This window comes from Hirundo rustica, chromosome 1, assembly GCF_015227805.2.
Source record: "Hirundo rustica isolate bHirRus1 chromosome 1, bHirRus1.pri.v3, whole genome shotgun sequence".
Lineage (NCBI taxonomy): Eukaryota > Metazoa > Chordata > Aves > Passeriformes > Hirundinidae > Hirundo > Hirundo rustica.
In genome coordinates this window covers 139102268-139114715 of record NC_053450.1, presented here as the reverse complement: position 1 = coordinate 139114715, position 12448 = coordinate 139102268, and the positions used below count along the sequence as shown (strand labels likewise).

Here is a 12448-nt window from a genome sequence, read left to right as displayed (position 1 = left end):
CTTTGCTTTGCCTATATTTTGTGAATTTGAACTCTTGCTTCCTAGAAAAAAAATGATCTTTACCTCTACAGATATACAGAAAATGAAGAAAATACAGTTTAATCTATTGGAAAATGTATGTTGATCAGAAATAAAGTTTATTGTTCCACCTATACTCATATAATTTTTTGCCAAGGATATGGCTGATTTCATAGTTTTCAGTTAATGATTTTTTTTCCTAAAGAATCTATATATGCATTATAAGATAGAAATGTATTAAAAGCACTAGCTTCCGTTTTTGCAAGTTTCTTCTTTTAACTTTTGTTGAAAAGATCACAATATCTGCATTTCTGTAGTATAATTGCATGCTGAAGTAGCAGAAGGCAGTACAGGTGAAAATGCAAGGCTTGTTTCCGTCAGGCAAAAGATAGTGCCAGAAGCAAGTCATGTAATGCAGTGAAGAAGTAAAAATTCTTGAATCTGATTTATTTTGTTCATCAGTCTGCCCATCTGCTAGTTGCTCTGCAATTGCACTTGAGGTCCCTGGTCAATTTTAGTCAAATTTCAAGGCAGGAAGAAAGTCTCAGAGATAATGAAGCGCCTGGAAATTCAGAGCACTCAGTAGGTAGATGGAAGATGAGCTCCTGTTACGCCTCGCACAGAAGGTGAGATGAGGGAGCTGTTGTGGCCAGTCAGTGCATGTGGGACTGCTAAAAAAACATTTTTCTCTTGCAGGGGATCTGAAAGGACAAAGGAAGATGAGGGGGAGTTACAAGATATGAGACCAAAGTCAGTTCTACTACTCATGTAGCAACTTGATATGTTTAGGTTGTTTTGGAAATAAACCTTAAGCCTTCTTCGAATTCCAAGGCTCCCTGGAAAATTTGTTAACTTCTTTTAAACGGTATTTTCTTTCAAGTAAATCTACCTTTGGATGAGTTAAGACTATAGAGAAGAGATGAAAATTTGCACAGTAGTGGGGAAGAGCTTTGATCAAGTCCACATATTTATAAAAAAAAAAACGAAGAAGAATGGAAGTAATGAAAGTTTCAGATTGTGTCAATGACTGACCTGATAACACTGTTCATGCAAGACTGGGCTTGTTCCTAATAGAAAAAACTATGGAAAAACTGAAGGAAAATCTGAATTTTTGAATCTCTTCCAGTTACGTAAATTGCCTAGAGAGATGACTAGTTATTGTAGAGATTAATCTTTGAGGTTTTTTAAAAACGGAAGAGTTTAAGCCTCTGAAAAAACAGCATATGGAACAATGGTTATAGGGTCTAAACTAAAATCTTATTTGTAATTTTGATGGACAGGGGTGTTTGATTTTGTTGTTTGTTTGAGGTACCTCATCTTAATTAAAAGGAATGAAAGATTCATCAGAGTTCTAGACAAGCCTCTGGTACTGTGCAGGTTAGAATCTGGGGACAGTCAGAAGAGAAAGCTAAGCGTAAGTCACCAAACTGTATTTGTTAACAAGCTGTTTTTATTTAACTCTTCTTCTCTTGAGAGTGACAAGTGGTGATACTTGTTTCTCTGCTGAGTTCTGTAGCTTGAGTGTGACAGGACTTCTCTGTACTGCATTATGTTGCCTGTAATCAATACAACAAATTGCCTGACAGATTTGAAAACCTAACCCAGGGTAGCTTTATTTGTAGCATATGTTAGCTGGTATATTTCCATTTTATCCTCCTACAAAAGGAAAGTAGAAGTGCAGGTGTGGAGAACATTCATTGCTCATTAGTAATCCAGTGTAATAGAGTCTATGTCCTCTGCCCTTGCATCTGCAGGGAAAAATGTGCTGATAGAGGACTTCAGACTGCAGTGAGTAATTCAGTGTAAATAATGTTTCTTTGTGGCACCTTTCCTATAGCATTTGCGTAACACTGCCAGTGTGGGAGCCCTACTCAAGTTTTACATTTGAGACCACAGGTGGGAACAGGAGAGGATTTTGGAAAGGCTCCTGTGAAAGGCACTTTGAGATCTCTTGGTGTAGAGGTAAAGGCCAGAGAAGGTGTTCAGCATCATGGGCCTCGCTGCTGGAGTGCAGCAGGCTTAAACAAGTTTGCTCTAGGAGCTCAGGGTTCTTGCTGCTAGGGAAACCTACAGGGAGGTATTAAAGAATATAATGTTCACTCAAGTTTTTTCCCTAGGGTTTTTAGGACATACGTGCAATGACTGATCATTACTTGAATTTTGGGAGAGCGGTTCTAAAAGAAGCTCACATTGTCATTCTGAAGCCTAACACCTTGAAGAACTAGTGCTGAATTTGAAACTTTTTGACTCTGATAGTGCAGATGGTAAAGTTTAAAATTATAGACATTGCCAATCTGTAAGGGTAAGTTATCATTTAAAAAAACATATTTTCGTTATTCATGGAAAAAACCCTGTATGTTAAGAATAGCAAAGTAAAGATGTTCTGTGAAAAATAAGATCAGTAATACTATGTAATATGTTTTCCAGCATGCCAAAACTGGTTTTTCTGGGTTTGTATTTTGGTTTTCAGTTCAGTCAATTAACTAGTTAAGTGAGAGAAATGTTAGTAGTTGTTTAGATTTTTTATTGCAGATGAGATTAGACTTCTGCTTTCTCAAGTTGGAGCTTACCTTTCTGACTGAGAGTTTGATACAGTCCCTTTCTTGTTCTGCTGGTGGGCTGCCTCCCAGCTGAGGGAAAAGGAGGAGCAAATGTGATTGTTTTGCTAGCTCTGAGACTTGAATTGCTTCACATGTGCTCTAGTGGTTTTATTTTAATGAAGATTTTATTTTCTCATTTTAGCTGGCTTCAGGAAGAGCTCAGCTGTTCTGATTGCCAGTTAAGTGAGGCTGTGTTAACTTGAAAACTTGTACTTGATGTTGAAGGACAGTTCTGCTGTTATTCTCTATATATCAAAGTTGTTCTTTGAAGTAGACCATGTAGTCAAGTGCTGAGAGCCTACTGTTCTAACAGAAATAGGAGGATTTTATTGACAAGGTCATAATATTTCAATAGGTCTTGTGTTTACCAACAGTAATAATTTTTATTTCTGTTTCTCTTCTTACAGTCTGAATGTGGAGAAAGCAGGAATATATCTGTGTTCTGATCAGGGTGGCACTGTGTCTGGAGTGAGATGGTGTTGCTTTCTGGAGTTGTCTTTCAGGAAGGCAGTTTTCTGTACACAAACAGTTCAGCCTTCTGAACACCCCCTGGTCCCAATAAGAAGGTATTGGGTTGTAAGTGAAGGTGCTTCAGTGTGGGCACAATTGCTGATTAGCTTTATCCTAGCCTTGTATTTAGAGATTGCTAGATTATTGAGAAGACTTAACTGTATTATAATAGATTTGCTGTCTAAATAAATGTCCCAATAAATTGAAAGGATTTTCTCTGTGATCACTAGAACTAGCACTGTATTTTCCTATGTGTTTCTGTAGGCATTAATTGTAGGGAATCTATTTTATTACAATGGAAATTTTAGGATTCTGAAGCCCAGTCTTAAGCAGGCAAGTAACTTAGTTCTGGCTTTGTGCTGGGATCAGAAAATAGCTGAGCTCATTGCATGGCCCTGCAGTGTAGTGAAGAATAGGAAGACAACAGGAAGTCCCTGTTGGAATTCTTCCTGTGGTGATGCTCAAGCCAGTTATGAACCCATGTGTGTTCAGACTGGATCACTAATACTGTAAGTGGAAAGCCTTCTGAAAAGAAAATGTGTATGCTATTAGTAATATATCTTACAGTTGTTGTTTTCATGGGGACAAATAAGTGGTGGAGGGTATTGCTTTATGGTAGGAATAAGCTTTGCAGTATTTTTTTCCATGTTTTGCTCAGACATGAAAAATTACCATGTAGAGAAATTTCAAATTAAGTCATGTTACCTTTTGTCTTAGACTGGAGATAATGTAAAATAACCGGGTGAATAATACTAATGTGATTTAAAATGCATTTAACAAATAGACTTTCATAAAATTTTTGATAGATTTTGCTGTTTTCATCCTCTGCTGACATAAAAAACTGAAGATAGTGAGAGCAAGTGGACACTGAAACAATTCTGATATAGTTGTGTGGACACTGGGTTAAACAAACAGGAATTTCCACAGGAATTTCCAGGAATGTGCAGGTGGAAAGCAAGTGATTTACTTGAGCTTGTAGGTAGCAGTGATGGCAGCTTCAGTAAACTTACATGTTCTCCGGAGTCTGATCTCATTAACACTCTAAATGTTACCAAGTGCATAATGATGTGACAGAAGTGTACTTTGCATAAGAGTACATATGGCTTTTATTTCTTACTCAGTCCCCACTAAGCTTGGCTGTGCATTTCTTAAATAGAACAGTGTTAGAAGCTTGCTTCCAGTTTCTAAAGATTGCCAGCTGCTTTACTAGAATGCAGTTTGAGGAGTCAGATCCTATTTTATATCCAGTATATTCATTTTTATGGGGTGACATGCTAAATGATTCTTTCCTATAGCTAAAGCTAGTAAAACGTCAGGTTCTGTTTGTTTGATTTTTCGCTGAAACAGAGATCTGTGGGTGAATACGTCAGATAAAGAAAAGGAAATGCTAGAAGTTGGTTAAAGAAAGGAAGCACAGAACTATTCTACTGAAAATAACTATGGCTAAAATCCAAGGAAATGGGCACTACTTAAGCTTAGCTGGGCACTACTTAAGCTTAGCTGGTGAACTGGACTGTTGGCTCAAGAGGAAAGGACTTCTCTATGTTGTAACTCAAACTGACACTTGACAGATCAATCCTGCTATCACATGTTCTCGGAAGCAAGCATGATGGTGAAGTTGTCTTGATAGTGGATGCAGGAGAATTTTTGAAGAATTAGGCAGCCAAAGTGATGAGTACCTCACTGCATGAGTTTTTAAAACAATGACTAGAACAACCCTCTTTATATGATTTAGATATTGTGAATTTGTTTGCAGGGTGATGGAATGATGTATTTACAAAATGCATCATAAAATACATTGTTGAATTCATCTAATGAGCTTATACATTGATAAAATACAAGTTGCATTTATGCAGAAGAAAAATTAGTTATGCTAATCTGTTATTTTCTTTTGCCCTTAGTTTCTGAAGGAAAAGTGATGTGTCTTGTGTACTCCCTTAGTTTCTCGGGTTTTCAACTAAAATACAAGTAGAATTGTAGCAGACTGGTATGCATGTGTTAAACAGCCTGAAATGGTACTGTCACATGTTGTACCCTGCGTTTTTTCCCCTAAGGTTCTCTTGTGTTTCTAACTCTATGAACTCTGTTACATCTTGAAAAGGAGTAGTTACAGAGGGAAGGAAACACACCAGATTTTTTTTTTTTCCCTCTACAGGGAGGGATGGCTTTTTATGTACTGTTTCTTCCCTTTTTTTTAATGTTCATAGGTTTTTGTAACAATTTGAATGATAGGAAAGAACTCAGAATGGAATCATATTTCAACCTCTTCCTGCTGTTGACTTGGTTTGTAGGAACTTTTTTCCTTGTCAATCTTTGTGACCTGAGCAATGAAAACACCTTTTCTTCAGACATATTTTTCCTTTTTTGTTTTTTTGGATTTTTCAATTTCACTTGCTAAAAAGCCCTCGGATTTCCACCAGAAATCATCATTTCACCATCATCGTTGTCAGTCCACATTTCATTGGTAAAGGATTTACCTTTTCAGAGAATTGTTGCAAGTCCTGAACAGCATCTTTCTGATACACACTTCACTGTGTGCTGCCAATGCGCTGACCCTTGGGTATGGTTTGCGTATTTACTCATGTAGAAAAAGTGCACGGGGTTTTAGGGAAATGGAAGCCCTTTCTTTCTGTGATTATGAGCTGTTTCTGTTCCAGAAAGCTCACAGCAGTTTTTAGAGAAAAGTCTGGATACCTGAGGGGCACAGTTTTACACAATTGTGCCTTTTTTCTACTGTTTCTTTTTAACCTTCTAAAATCTGCATACAAAGATGGAGAGTTCTGAAAAAGTTGAGGAAGTTGTTTCTGAGCTGTTTAGTTTCGTTACCTCAAAATACTGCAACCTTAAAACTGGTTTTTAACAGCAGGAGAGAATACTGGACTTAGCAACAGATGTGAGAGGACATTGGATAGGCTCTTAATTTTTTTATTTAATAAATTGCATAATTGAGGTTCAATTTCATTGTGTTCTTGGAATTTTAAGTGGTCCCTTCATTATTTAAAGAGGTGGAAAGCTGACCAGTGGTAGAACTTCAAAACTTGGATGTCATTATCTATTTTTCAGTCAAAGCTCAGTGTATGATAAGGAGCTCTCTGGGCAATTGAGTGTTGGACTCACATTGTCTCTGGACAGTGAGTCCTTTGCTGCATGCTAAAATGTTGATGTATGTCATGTGTCATTCTCTAGTTATGCCATGGGTGCATCTTTAAATGCTCTGTTGACCTCCAAATTGAAAATTCAGTGTGTAAGCTTTGCTTTTATATTTTGAGCAAAACTTCTAAAAAATTTAATGTTTACAACAAAAATTATTTCAGTTTTGCTTCTGCATTAAACTTTTTGGAGAAAGGCATTGGTAAATTGAATGTTGAAGGTCAAAAAGGGAGGCCCTCTCTTAATTTTATGCCTGTTTTGAGGAAGTTTCATACATTACATAGTAACTATGCTTAGGAGGAGTAAAAACAGTCTCCCAAAAAACATGTTAACAGTAAAGAAAATATGGTTAGAACAGGGGAGTGCTGAACTAGTGGAATTTGATTTAACGTCATGCCAGGGAGGAGATTTATCTCTTGTAAACGAAGGCAATTGTCAAGCTGGCTAATGATGATCAGGAACAGTTTTCAGTTAACAGCAGATTCAAATTGACAAGTATAAGGACTGACTTGGAGAAGAACTTTGAGACAGTCCATTTTAAGCAATAACTGCTATTTACTGTTGGAGGTGCTGCTCTTGCTGCAGGCTGTGAACTCCTTTTACCTGAAGGCACCTCAGTAAAGACTCAAGCTTGAAACTTTTGTCCTTAGCTCATTCTTGTGCCACCTGGAGTTTACAGGCATTTCGATACTAACCTTTGCAGCTAACAGACCAAGACTGTTTTTGAATATGTTCTCCTGCTGCTCTGTATTGCTATTTATGTTTTTATCTGCCGTATTTAAACACTTTTGCATAAACTAAAGTGGTGTGTAAGCACTGTCCAGATTGTAGGAGATAAAAAATGGGTTTAGGATTTCCTTGAAACAGATTTGAAATTGAATGGAAAGTAATGAGTAAATAATGGCTGCTGACTTTATGGAACGAGTTACACAAATTTGATTTTGAGTTGTAACTGCTGGTTTTTTTAATAATAACTGTTCGGCAGGAGATGCCTGATACAATATGCTGAATACTTTATTAGTAGGTTGAGTACTTCATAGGAAATAAATATGGAGTGATATTTGATTAATCTAAGAGGAGATAATTGATAGTAAAACCAGTCACTGCAAAATTATACTAAAATACTGCTTAAGAAGAACTTTGTTGATTTTAGTATACAACAGCAGCCTTCTCTTAATTTTCCAGATCTGCTTTCCCTCTTCCCTCTGCCTTATTTAGTTGGTGACAGCATTTTTCCACAGTCCAACAAATGTGCAGCTGGCTGCTTTTCCAGCCATGTGTAGGCTGCCCCACACGCTCTGCCAGCATCCCTGCTGCCAGTCCTGCAGGGTGCCGAGTCCTTCCTCGTTCCAGCATTGCTGTCCTGGGGACTTCACTGCCTCAGTCTGCTCTGGCATCTCTGCAGTAACCCCCTGCTCTGTAAAACCTTCCCAGACATCCTCTCCAAGATTTCTCAAGCTTGGATAGTTAATGATGTCTCTTGTGAGGAAGTGTATCTGTTCCACCTAGTAATAGTTGCTAAGCAGGACATTTCTTCTAGCCACATGTCATGTCAGCCCTGCCTGCTTCATTACAGACCATCTAACTGGAGATGTTATTGTTTATTTTTTTTCACCTAAGAACACATTCATTTTGTGCCGTATTGCACTGCTACTGCTGTTCTCCCTTTTGCACAATTAGGTGTTACAAAGATAAGAGAATCTGCTGCCATATATATCTTAAAATGAACCACAATAGATTTTTTTTTTTTTTTTTTTTTTTACACAACAGGGTCTTGGAAGTTTTCAGACTATTCACATTGGCAAGAAGGGAAGATGTTGGCTTGGACTCTGGTGTTAATTTCCAGGGTTCTTCAGATGAGAAATTGGAACAAGAATTTTTTATTTGGTTTGGTTAGAACAAATGAGGCCTTATTTGTATAACTGTCTCAAAGTTAGAGCTGCTCTTTGGCCACACCATTTGTTTGACTCTCATGTACGAGTTTGTTTTATTTCAGACTGCTTTTATAGCACACATTTTCTTTGACATTTGAAGTACGTTTCAGTCATTTGGCCATTACTGAACCAAAGGGTGAATTCGCCTGTTCCCGTAGCCTTTCCTCCATCTTTTTCCGAGACAATTTTCTGTCTCTTGCATCTCACAGATGTTGTTAGATAATTGTATCATTTAAACTGCAGATTATTCTAAGTTGGTTCTGTGACTAGTCTAATATAGTTCATGTAGTCACCAGATAAAATGTGTTTGTTTCTGCAGAAACACATTTCCTGTATTTCTGAATCTCACTTTTTAATGGGAGAATATTAGATAAGCAGTCAAGATACAGTAAGTGAGGTTCATGCTAAAATAGGATTGTTGTTTGCAGATTGCAAAAAAGGAATACACGAAGGAAGGAACTTTCCCAGTATGTGTTCAGTTTCTCAGGATCCCTCTGGTGGTGCGGCCCTGATCTATAGGATGGTCATCCTTCGGTACAGAATGCTGCCAGCATTTCTGTGCAATGCTAATAGTACTTTTACAGGTTTAAAGAGAAGTCTGCTTTTTCAGAGTACAAAGTAGATAAACCTGTATAATTTTTATGAACACTGAGACACTCCTAAGTTTGAAAAGCTGCTTGTGTTGTGCTGTTTAAGAAGAGGCATCCTAAGCTTTTGAATCTCATGTACAACATGGGGAGCCATCATCGCAACTGTGCCTAAGGAAGTTTTAAGATTCAGATGATATGAATTGTGACATGAAATTGTTTATATTTAGAGTGATTTCAGCAGGAGCAGAAATGAAAGGGGTAAGGAAAAGAACAAGCACAGTTTGAGAGTGTCTTTCTGTTTGCTTTAGTGTGGTTTCTTAGGATGTTCTTATTTCCCATATATTCCCAAGAATGCATAATTTGTCAGCTTCGGAAGTATTATTTGGAAGAATGTTACGCAATTCTGTCAATTTATCTTGTTGGCTTGACACATAGTTGGGGTGGGAAGGGAGACTGAACAGGAAGGAAAGTCCTTGTTCCTGAATGTCGTTGCTGCATAGCTCTCATATCCTCGAGGATCACCCGGACAAAAGCTGAGTCAGAGCACAGCAGCACTCTGCACTACAGCAATGGCCCAGTTCAGGATTTTGGACTGCGTGATCAATCACAACTGGAGTTTCATCTGTAACCTGTACTGTGCGTGGAGCGATCAGGTTTGTTGTTTGCTTATCCTTACATACAAGGTGATTATATAATTTAGTATAAGGGGAGAACAAGAAGGCTGCGGTTGATCTCTTTTCCCCACCCCCAGTCTTACTGAGGATGAACTGTTCAAAATGCTGCGATTTACTAAGGAGTTTTCTAGAGTTAGTGTATAAAGCATGGTTTGATTGTATAATTTCTTTTTTTAACACTTTGAGTACTTTAGTTTGTTCTCTTTAGAGGCTTATGCTTTGAGGGGTTTTGTTTAATGAATTGCACAGTAAGGTAAATACTGCATACAGGAAGGGGGAGATATGCCAAGACAAACAAAGTTGTTAGTAAATATAAAGCTGATTTGTTTTCCTGCTTTAAAAAGACTGAGCATCTTGGCTATTTCAAAATACTTGATCATGAAGAGGATTAACAAAAGTGTGTTGGGGAGGTTGTTGCCTTTTTTTTTTTTTTTTTAAATATATACAGAGTTAAATAAATTACAGGATGCTATTCAGTTCTTAATATGGACAGATATAATTCTAATTCAATACCTTGCTGTAGAACCAGAGGGAACAAAACTGAAACAAACAAATTTGCCTGGATTCTGAATAAAAATGTTTTAAAATAGAATCCACTTACTAAAGGTTTTTAAGTATTGTATGAAGTTGTTATACTACTTTAAAGAGACTCTAGATATTGCCTGTGTTTCTCATATAACATTAAACCAGTCACTGAAGAAAATTTATTTAATTTTTATTTGGTGTAAGGGGATGGTAAACACTCCTTATAAAATTGCAGTTTCAATACAGTTGCTAGAGACAGGCAATTCAGAATTCTTTTCTACTATACATAGAGGTCCTTTGAAATAATCTGCATTTAAAAATGCCTACGATCCCTGGATGTCACATCTGTGCTGAAGCTTCTTAATCAGGTAGATGGTGATGTGGTTTGGCTTTGGTTTTTGTTTGTTTGTGGGTATTGTTTTAGTTCTTTTGTTAATGATGCAAAATGCATCTTGATTGATGGTGCCTGCGTTTTTCAAGTAATCTAGTTAATGTGACAGGTAAAAAGTTTCTTCTGTTGAACTTGAAAAACAGAGGAAACATGATGCATTCTTCTGAACTTAACTTTTAGATGCCCAACTGTTTGATCTGGTTTGCTTACACATGTGTAAGAATTCACCTGTCCAGTCAAATGCAATTTGGCAATTGCTTCCTATGCTTCACAGGAATCAGGAATGAATAAAAGGCTTAGGATGTGGGCAGTCCTGCAAGATTTTCAAGTGCATTTGATATAACTAGATGGAAGGGGAAAGAGAATTGTTTTTTGAGCATATTGACGTGAAAAGTTAAAAAAACCCCCAAAATACTGCCCCCCCACCCCAAAACCAAACCCTTCCACTTCCAAACCCTGCCTCCAACCAAATCCAAACAAAAAAACCCAAACCAACCACCACAAAACCCCCCTCACCCCAATGCAGAACAGGGTTCACATAATCTTACCAATACAGAAAGAAGAAACAAGCTTTAGATCAGTATACTCTGAATTAATTGCATGCTTGTGGTAATAATGTTACAGAACTGTTTGATCTTGTTAGATTTTATGTAGGCTGTGCAATTGTTATGTGTGTTTCAGGTTCTTTTGCTTACTTTAACTGAAATCCAGTCTCTCTAGACTGTACAATTTAATGAACTGCTGCTGCTACTTTTCTTTGAAATGAATCTGGAAGTTTGTTTATGGGACATTACAGCACAGCTACTCTTTTCCTGCTGCACTGAAAGGCCAGAGCAGAAGTGGAAGCTGCCCAGCCTGGGGTGAAGTGCACTGCGCTCCACGTTGCAGTGCTGCTCTCCCTCCACCTGTCCCACCTCTCAGTGCCCAGGCAGGCTGCTGGTGAGAGAGCAGATGGGTGACCGCTGAAGTTTGTGTCACTAATAATATCTCAAATTTGGTTGCAATTATTCTAAGAATTTCTTTTGTTTTTATTGTTCACCACCCACTCCCTTGGCTCTGCAGCATATATTTCCCAAAGCTTATTTTATAAAACAGGAAGTGAGCAAGTATGAAATAGCAAGGATATTTTCTTCTTTCTATCATGGTGGTTTAAATTTTAGAAAAGAAATAGTGTGACATAAAATTTACTATGGCTGGGCCTAGTTGCCCTTTGCATTGTGATATAACACTCTGTTAATGTGTATCAGAATGCTTTCAAAGATATACAGTGTTTCTTACTAAAACAAAAACACTTAAAATCATTCTGTGATATAAATCAGTGAAGTTCTGTTGGCATCAGTGAATTACGGTTTCTAGTCCAAACATTGGATGGGAATGATGGCTGTCACATGGTGATCTGTAAATAATTACTCAGAAGCCTTCAGTGACAATAAACTTGATTGCTTGCAGTTTTTCCTCCTTTACTTTTTATTCATGGGAGAACTGCACTACCTGTGTTAAAAATATTTCTTAAAATGAGTTATTGCGAAGTACCGAAGTGCCTTGCTTCTTGATATGTTGTCTGTGACAGCTGTCTTGTGGGACATGGGGGTAGATTGAATTGTGGTAGTCTTACTTGGCAATTCAGAAATTCAGCGTGACTGGAAATTCAGAATTCGTGAAGCAGAGTAGTAGGTAAAAAGTTTGTATCCTAAGGGGGACCTCGGTAAATACAGCTTTATGTGCAAATTTATGTTTGTACTTTATCCAGACTGCCCTGACAGTATCAAAGATGATTAAACCTATTTTTAATGTAGTCTGGTCAGTTGACCTTGTGGCCATGATGAGATGCAGTAGAGCAAGTATGCCTAAAACAATATAAATATCACTGCTTCAGATGGTTGGAAGAAGTACTGGTAGGTAATACAAAGTAGATGATACAATGGTTTTGGGTTTTTTCCCCTCCTTTTATTACAAATGCCTTTCTTTCATGTGTTAGATAGGGAACAGTAGACTACAAATTGAGTGTAGGTTGTCTTCTTACCAGCACAGAGCATAGGTCAGCCCTGTGGTCTGA

At 37.6% G+C, this 12448-nt stretch overlaps 1 protein-coding gene across 5 annotated transcripts in view; it reads left to right on the top strand.

Annotated features, from left to right (window-relative positions):
• The window catches only part of ARHGAP21 (Rho GTPase activating protein 21), a 111076-nt gene that overhangs the window by 20288 nt on the left and 78340 nt on the right, over positions 1-12448 (top strand). For 3 of the 5 annotated variants that reach the window (XM_040088025.2, XM_040088034.2, XM_040088006.1), the window contains exon 1: positions 9330-9455. The exons of the other annotated variants lie outside the window; for them this stretch is intronic. In XM_040088025.2, the coding sequence (XP_039943959.1) occupies positions 9372-9455 (84 nt within the window). In that variant the 5' untranslated portion in view covers positions 9330-9371. Of the gene's footprint in view, positions 1-9329; positions 9456-12448 lie in introns of those variants that run through there. 5 annotated transcript variants of the gene reach the window in all.